Raw genomic sequence first — 8,359 nt, 5'->3', positions numbered from 1 at the left:
CTGCCCCCCCTGGAGATCTGGAGCAGCCTTGGATCAGCCATGATTTAGGTGTTGTAGTAATTGTAGCCTTCATAGCCTGGTAGGAAATGATACAAAGTTAAAGAATGGTTTGGGTTGGTAGGATCTCAAAGACCATCCAGTCCCACCCCCACCACGGGCAGGGACACCTCCCAGCAGCCCAGGTTGCTCCAAGCCCCATCCAACCTGCCCTTGGACACTTCCAGGGATGGGGCAGCCACAGCTTCCCTGGCCCAGGCTCTCCCCACCCTCCCAGACAAGAATTTCCTCCTTGGGTCCAACCTCCAGCTCCCTCTGCCAGTTTCAAGCCATCCCTCCTGGTCCCATCACTCCTGCCCTTGGCCCAAGTTCCTCCCCAGCTTTCCTGGAGCCCCTTCAGGCACTGGAAGCTGCTCCAGGGTCTCCCCGGAGGCTTCTCCTCTCCAGGCTCAACTCTCCCAGCCTGTCTCCAGAGCAGAGCTGCTCCAGCCCCAGGATCATCTCCGAGGCCTCCTCTGGATAATCTCTAACAGCTCCATGTCCTTCCCATGTTCAGGACCCCAGAACTGCCTCCAGTTCTCCAGGGGGTCTCACCAGAGCAGAGGGGACAACCCCCTCCCTGGCCCTGCTGCCCGCGCTGCTGGTGACACAGCCCAGGACATGGGGGGTTTCTAGGCTCCAGCACATGGTGCCAGCCCATGTGGAGCTTCTCCTCACCCAACACCCCCAAGTCCTTCTCCTCAGGGCTCCTCTCCATCCATTCTCCACCCAACCCAGGCCTCTGCTGGGATTGTCCCCACCCAGGTGCAGGACCTTGCCCTTGACCTTGTTGGAAACTTCCCAAAACACAGCATTTGAGGAGAAAGTTACAGATGTCTCCAACATTGCTGTGTTGTCCCCTCCCCAGGGCTCTGTAGCCCACCTCCCTCTGCCGAGTAGGGACTAATTACTGGACTCGTTAGTTCATTGAGGACACAGTCTCATTGTGGTTCTTTTGTCCCCCTGCCCAGGCCATGATGGAACAGTCCAAGAAGTCGTCGCTGGTAGTGGCGCGGAGCATCCTTAACAACAAAGTGATCAGCAAGAAGCTGGAGAGGTACCTGAAGGTGGGTGTTGGTGGGACTGAGCTTTCAGGCTGCAGGAATGTCCTGGGAGCAGCTCTTGGCTGCTGAGAGGGGTTTTTAGCTGGAGTTTGGGGTGTTTTGTTAATATTTTGAGTTCCTGGTGGTTGGTCATGGAGTCTTTGGAGCAGGTGGATTCATTGGGTTGACCTGCTGGGGAGCAGCTCTGGGGACAAGGACCTGGGGGTCCTGGGGGACAACAGGGTGACCCTGAGGCAGCAACGGGCCCTGGTGGCCAAGAGGGCCCCTGGGCTCCTGGGGGGCACCAAGGAGAGTGTGGGCAGGAGGGCAGGGAGGTTCTCCTGCCCCTCTGGTGAGGGCCCACCTGGAGAAGAGGGTCCAGGGCTGGGCTCCCCAGAAGGACAAGGAGCTGCTGGAGAGGGGACAGCAAAGGCCACCAAGGGGCTGAGGGGACTGGAGCATCTGGCCCGTGAGGAAAGGCTGAGGGAGCTGGGGCTGTGGAGCTGGAGAGGAGGAGCCTGAGGGGGGGTCTCCTCAAGGCTGCTCCAGATCTCCAGGGGGGCAGGAGGGGGGGACCAGGCTCTTCTCAGCAGTGCCCAGGGCCAGGACAAGGGGCCATGGGCAGCAGCTGGAACATGGGAAGTTGCAGCTCCCCAGGAGGAGGAAGTTGTTTCCTGGGAGGGTGGCAGAGCCCTGGGCCAGGCTGCCCAGAGAGGCTGTGGAGTCTCCTGCTCTGGAGACATTCCCAGCCCAGCTGGTTCCTGTGGGATCTGCTGGAGGTGACCCTGCTCTCCAGGGGTTGGCACTGGGTGATCTCCAGGGGTCCTTTCCAGCCCCCACCACTCTGTGACTCTGGGATCTGTTGTCTCCCACCCCATGTTCTACCAAACCCTGAACAAGCAGGATGAGCAAGGCCTGCAGCTTCACCTTAGGCTGGAGACCCAACCCTTGAGCTGTCACCACCAGTGGTGGCCTTGATCTGACTTCTCCAGGTGGTCTCTTTTCTCAGGAGCTCCTCCCTTGGCTGCTTTCCCTGCAGCCCCAAGGCTGAACTTCATAGTATCATGGAATGGTTTGGGTTGGAAGGGACTTTTAAAGTTCATCTAGATCCAACCCCCACCATGGGCAGGGACACCTCCCAGCAGCCCAGGTTGCTCCAAACCCCATCCAACCTGCCCTTGACTTCTTAGGAGGGTTTCCTGGCTCAGTTTCTCCAAGCAGGGAAAAAGAAACTCACCACAGACAAATGTTTGTCTTCACATTCCAGGGTGAGAATCCTTTCACAGATGACCCAGAAGAAAAAGAGGAACATGAGGAAGGAGAAGGAGGAACCACTGGAAATGTAGAAGAAGGAGAAGCAGAAGGAGCTGATGAAAACAAGGATGAGGAGGAAAATGGGGAAGAAGAAAATCCTGAGGAGGCAAATCCAGAAAAGGAAAACGTGGAAGAAGAAAATCCAGGGGGGGGAAACCAAGATGAGGAAAATAAGGATCCAGAAGGAGCTGAAAGTGAGGGAGAAAGAGGAGAAACAGGGACAGAAGTTGAGGCACAAGCACCAAGAGAGACAGAGACTAGGGAAGAGCAGGAATCCCTCCCACAGGGAGAGGAGCAGCAGCCAGTGGAAAGTGTGGAGGTGGCAGATGAGGAGGAGGCTGAAGAAACTGTTGCAGCACAAGAAGATGAGGATGTGGAGTAAACTCTGGAGGGGAAAACTGCTGGGGAAAAACCTGATGGATTTTGTTGGTTGTTGGTTGTTTTCTTTGAGAAAAAAGCCCCATAACTGTGAATTTCCAAGCACACACTTTCAGTTCTCACTCTCCTCAGCCCCCTGAGGCAGGAGAAGCCTTTACCTGTCAAGTGGTTTATTATTTTGGGGGGGGAAAATAGAGATTTTCCATGTTTGTTTGTTGTTGTTTTTTACCAACCCTTCATTTCAGTGGGTAGGATTGGGGTGGTCTCTTGTTTCTTAGGTGGCTTCGTGCCAGGAGAGTTTCCTTTGGAGCAAAGCAGAGCGACTTCATCCCGCAAACAAAACCTTCTCCCCTCCAATGGCAACATCTCCATATTTAAGGAGGTTGTGGTTCCTCCCTCTCTGTCTGGAGACACCACAAATTGGGTCCCACAGTTGAATTTCACAACTTCCATGTTGACCCCATGACTCCCTCCCCCCCCCAGTGTTTTGTGGAGAGAATCTCGGTGGTGTCACGTTGTGTTTGTGCTTTGGTTTGGAGGTGAATGTTGTGATGAATGGAGATAAAAGGTCTATGCTGAGATGATCCCTGCCTCTGCCTGAATTTCTGGTGTCCTGGGAGAGGCTGGAGCTTTGGATCCAGCCTGGAAAGTCCTGGTTTATTCCTGGGGTTCAGCTCGGCTCGACGGAGCCGCCTGGCCGGGCTGGCACTAAACTCTTGGTGGAAGCTCAGTGGTTGGTCTTCACCTGGAGCACAGATTCTCCTTCCTGAATTGAAGGAGAAAGAAGGAATTCTGTTGCCATGACACTGCAGAGGTTATTCCTGGCATGGAGAGGGGCAGCTGGGAGCTTTCCTGCTGGATGGGTTGATGGGGGAGGATGTGCTTGGCCAGGAATCACCAACGTGAGGCCCCATCCAGGCTCCCAGACCTTCTCCAGCTTCTCCAACTGGGGGTAAAATGTTGGGATGAGGGAGTTTTCCCCCAGCAGAAAGGGAGATTTCAGCATTAACTTGAGGACAAAGTGGTGGGACTGCTCCTGACCTCCACCCTTCCCTCCAGCCTGGATCCATCAAGTCTTCTAGGATTGCAAGAACAGAGGAGATGAGCTCCAGGGAGATCCTTTATCCAGGAAAACACCCAGCTCAGGTCTTGATTCCTGATCCTGGCCTTGCCCACTTCCCACCCTGGTGGTGAACCCCTCTCCTGCAGAAACACACCGCAAAATTAGTCCTGGAAGTGTTTTGTTTACCAACCATATTTAATATCCTGAGTCACTAAATACCTCATGGGGGCTCCAAGGAGTTTGGGTCGTTATCTCCTGGGGGTGTAGCTGGGTCTTGAAGTGGATCCTCAAGGTGTTGGGTGTCCAGGGGGTTGGCTGCCACTGGGTCCCACCTTTTCCCTGGGCCTTTTGGGTGGTTTTGGAGTGTTTCAGGGCATCAAGCTCAGGTCAGGCCTTGGTGAGCTCAGAGCTGTGTCGCCGCCACCAATAACCCAAGTGGGGGTCTTGGGGGAGGTGCTGGTGGCACCTTGGGGTGCCAGGGCTGGGGTTTGAAGGCTGTGAAGGGTGGGAGGGGTTGGAAAGCTGCCTCCAAAGTGTCCTCATCCTATGGGTTTTGAGGGCAGGCAGGCAGCTTGCTGCCATCCTCTGCTCGGGTCCAGCCTCTGCCAAGAAAAGTCTGGGTTGTGTCTCCTCCTTTCAGAGTTGCTGGATTTTCCTCCTGGCTCAGCAGAGCTTGGTGGTGATGCCCAGTTTTTTCTCCTGCTTTTCTTCTCTGGGAAACTCCCCCTCACCCTGGATCTGGTCCCATTCTGATGGGAGCAGCTGGGCTGGGCTGAAGGGTTGAACCCATGTCTGGCAGCGTTTCGGGGATTGTTGCTTTAACTGGGGTGGATTTTTAAGGAAATCCCTTTTGATTTAAGGTTTATTTCAGAAAACTGATTCCTTCCTCAGGGTGGGCTCCATGAGCCAGCCAGTCAAACTCCACCTTGATGAGTAGCACAGTGAGTTCCTTCTGCCTTCCCCTTTCCCACCTTCTTTCCCTCCTTCCTGTTCTCCCAGTCTCTCCAAGACTGCAATGAACTGGGAGAAGAGGCCCCATCAAAGGGTGCAGGGGAGTTTGTTCATTGTGCTGCTTCCCAGCTGGAGTTTTGGAAGAAGACTCTTCCTGTTCAGTTCCTCCTGTCCCCTTTGGCTCTTTCCAGAGGTGTTGGTGCCACCGAAACACCTGCAGAACTTCCAGCAGAGATCAGGCCATGGGGTTTGACCTGGTTGCTCCACTGGTTCCTCCTCAAGGGGAGGAAAATCATCAGTATGGAAGGACAATTTGTAATTAATTCCCTTTAATTGGGGTCAGTGGGAGGGTTTCCTTGGTGTTCTTGAAGTTGGGGTTGGAAGAACAGCTCATCTCCTCATGGCAGAATCCAGCAGAGCTGAACTTGGATCCCTTCAACAACTACTTTTCAGCTCAATTAACAGGTTAATTATCAGGCACATGGTGTGTTTTGGACCCTCGCTGTGCTGTTCTGCCAGGTTTTCAACCTTCTGCTGAGGGACTGGTTGTCCCCAGCCCTTCCCCTGGACTTTGAGCTCCCTGTTCCCTTCCAAAGGCCAAGGAGTGAGTCCTTCTCCAGAGGTGGCTCCGTGCTTTGTGTTTGGGGTCAAACCCCCTGAATTTGGTGCAGATCCAGAAACTCCTGGTGCTCAGAAGCAGAGTTACAGGTTCCAGGGCTCCCTGCTCCTCTGGGATGCAGGCAGTGAACTCCAAACATCTGCCACCAGTTAATTAGCTGTGCTAATTAAACCCCCCTGGCAGTGCTTGAAGAGGATAGACCTTGGTCTGCCCATGATCCACAGGAACATCCAAGCTCCTCATCCATCCCTGAAGATGCCACCAACTCTGAGCATGTGAGGAGAAGAAGCAGGAACCAGTGGGGAGGGAATTCCATGGGTGCCCCAAATCCATGGGAATGTTTTCTCTGAGGATGCTGCTGGGATGGACAGGAGGTGAGATGGGGTGAAACATTCACCCCCACCAGGGTGGGTTTTGGATGCTGTTGCTTTTCCCCCAGGAAAAGGGAGCTGAATTCTTTCCTCCCTCCCTCCTGACACCTGGATCCCCTCTGGATTTATTGGAGAACGCTTAATTAAGCACCACAATTCCAATTAATGCAGCTCAGCATTTCCCCCAGAGCACTCTCATGCCCACAACAGCTGCTGTGGTGCCCTTGCAGCTGGGAGCAGAATCCACCTGGATTTTCTGCCCAGATCCCAGTTCCTGCCAAAGCTCTTGGGTATTTTATCCTGTTAATTAATAATTCTAATTATTAGAACCACCTGCACCACTCTCAACTCCTTCCCCATCACTCCTGAGCCTGCCCCTCTCCTCTGAAATGGTGTTTTTGTAGCACCCAACCAAGGATCCAGGGAGGAAACAGCAGGAAAAATCCCAAGGGAAGAAACTGCAGGTTTTGGGATGAGTTCTGGGATGAGTTTTAGGAGCACAATCCCCTCTCCTGGCAGGAATTCCTGTGGATTTACCTGGCCTTGTAGCTCTGCCATCATCTTGGGGTTCCCAAGGAGCCTCAGAGGGGAGTTTTGGGGTGTTGGATCTTCCCAGGGTGTCTCCCAGTCTCCAGCCACGAAGGGATGGTTGGGAGGGTCATTTATTTCTTCTTTTGAGGTGAGAAACACACAAAACTTTAAAGGGTGTGACATTGAGGACTTGTTTGTGGAATTGGCAAAATCATTTGGTCTGAATGTTGCCAGGCTAGAAATCCCTGAGGATTTCCTGAAGATCATGGAAGTATTCTGGGAGTCTCCAGTCAAAGTGCTGACGTGGCCGCTGGTTATTAACGGGCTCTTCAATCTTCCCTGTTTCCTTCTAGAATGGGGAAATTAATTTATCTCAGCTCCAATCACTGCCTGCTGTGAGAATTCCCAGGTTTAGGGCAAGATTTCCTTTAGGTGCCTCCAAACCCACCTTCCCCAGCCCAGAGGGGGGGATTTATTCAGCCCCTCTGTCCAAAATCCCTGGGCTTCTCCTCACTGGGCTCTCTATTCCTTAATTCCCTCCCCTAACTCTGTTAAAAACCATTCTCAGCCTCTTCTTTTGTCATTCTGGCACCTGAGGGGCTGCAATAAACCCCTCTGGGAGCTTTTCTTTCCCCACTACTCAAGCCATCTCATAGGTGCTTCAACTCCTTCTCCATCCCATGTTTTTAGGAGTTGTGGCCACAAAACTGGGAACATAAAATGAAATCCTGCAGCAGCACCAACTGCAGAAGGTTGGTTGTTCTTCCTGCATCTCCTCACTCTGGGATTGCTTGGTGTTTAAGTGGATTAAAATAATAATTAAAGCAGAAAGCAACAACAAAAATAATCCCTGGAGCCACAGACGTGGCTGAGGCACAACCTGGGGGTGTCTGGGGGAACAGGGTGATGCCCTCTCTGTTTCTACCCTCCAAAACATGGGTATGATGACCTGATGTGGCCAATTTTCCTTGTTCTCCAACTGGAAAAGCAGCTTTTCTCTTTGTTCCATGTCTTTTTTTTTTGCTTCAAGCTCCCCTGATGGAGCCTTTCCCAAGGTCAGGCATCTTTTCCTTGCCAGGAGAAGGTTCAGTCTGTCCCAGGCAGAGCTGAGCTGCCCCCACCCTCCACATCATTTATAGCCATTTAGGTCAGAAATTGAAATAAAAGTCTCTTTGAGCTCCTTGTCCTTTGGTTCAGGTGACAGAGGCAGGAAGGGTGTGGAGCCCAAGGAGCCCTTGGGGCAGTGGGGGCTGCACTTGGGGGTCCCCTCGTCTCTCCTCAAACATTCCCTCCCACAGCCTGGTTGTTTTTAAGCTGCTTTCATCCACTTTGGGGCAAAACCTGAGCAAAACCCACCATCTGGGTAGGATGAAGCTTTTGCAGCTGCTGCTCCTCAGCTCCGGGGTCCCTGAGGTGGGGGTAGGGGGACACCCTCAGTCTGGGGGGCTCTGTGTCATGACCCTGGGGTTGTTAGAAATGAAATGTGGGTGTTTTCACACCCTAAGAAGCACATTGTTGGGTTGTTTTTTAATCTATACCCTAGTGTTAGGAATACGTTTGTTTAAGAGAAGTGAGATCTCTGCACATTCCAGTGACACCTGGGGTGGTTTTACAGTCCCAGAAACCGAGGGACTTCACTGGGCTCTGACAGTCATAGAATATTCATTAGTAAATCCAGTAGAAATCCAGCCAAATAAAAAATTACTAAAAATAATGAGTTTGCTGCACTAAGAGTTACTTTTAGAACTATGTGCTTTGTGAAACTACCAGCCCATGCTGCCAAGGATCCTGCAGGTTGTGATGACATCAAGTCTTCCAAGAACCTGTGGTGCCCACAGACAAAGTGATTCTGACCCACCTGGGCAACCCACCGGTGGGAGACGAGACAGGAGCAGGATGGGAGGACCAGGAGAGACCAGGACAACGACAACAAAGGACTAGAGTCAACAAAGACCCCAGGAGACCCTCGAGCTGCATCATTACAAGGAGAGCCAATTCCAGGAAATGACTATGGACAAGAATTCTGGGAACTCATTGACGTGGAACTGAACAT

General features: G+C 52.7%; 1 protein-coding gene across 1 annotated transcript in view; it reads left to right on the top strand.

Moving 5' to 3' along the window:
• The window catches only part of AKAP8L (A kinase (PRKA) anchor protein 8-like), an 18,877-nt gene extending 16,102 nt beyond the window's left edge, over positions 1-2,775 (top strand). The window contains exons 13-14 of the mRNA XM_009994028.1: positions 1,008-1,103; positions 2,347-2,775. Coding sequence (XP_009992330.1) covers positions 1,008-1,103; positions 2,347-2,775 — 525 coding nt within the window. The remainder of the gene's footprint in view (positions 1-1,007; positions 1,104-2,346) is intronic.
• The last annotated feature ends 5,584 nt before the right edge of the window (positions 2,776-8,359 follow it).

The sequence above is a fragment of the Chaetura pelagica genome, unplaced genomic scaffold (genome assembly GCF_000747805.2).
Source record: "Chaetura pelagica isolate M959 unplaced genomic scaffold, ChaPel_1.0 scaffold1270, whole genome shotgun sequence".
In the NCBI taxonomy this organism is placed as follows: Eukaryota; Metazoa; Chordata; class Aves; order Apodiformes; family Apodidae; genus Chaetura; species Chaetura pelagica.
This window is presented reverse-complemented; position numbering and strand designations above follow the sequence as displayed.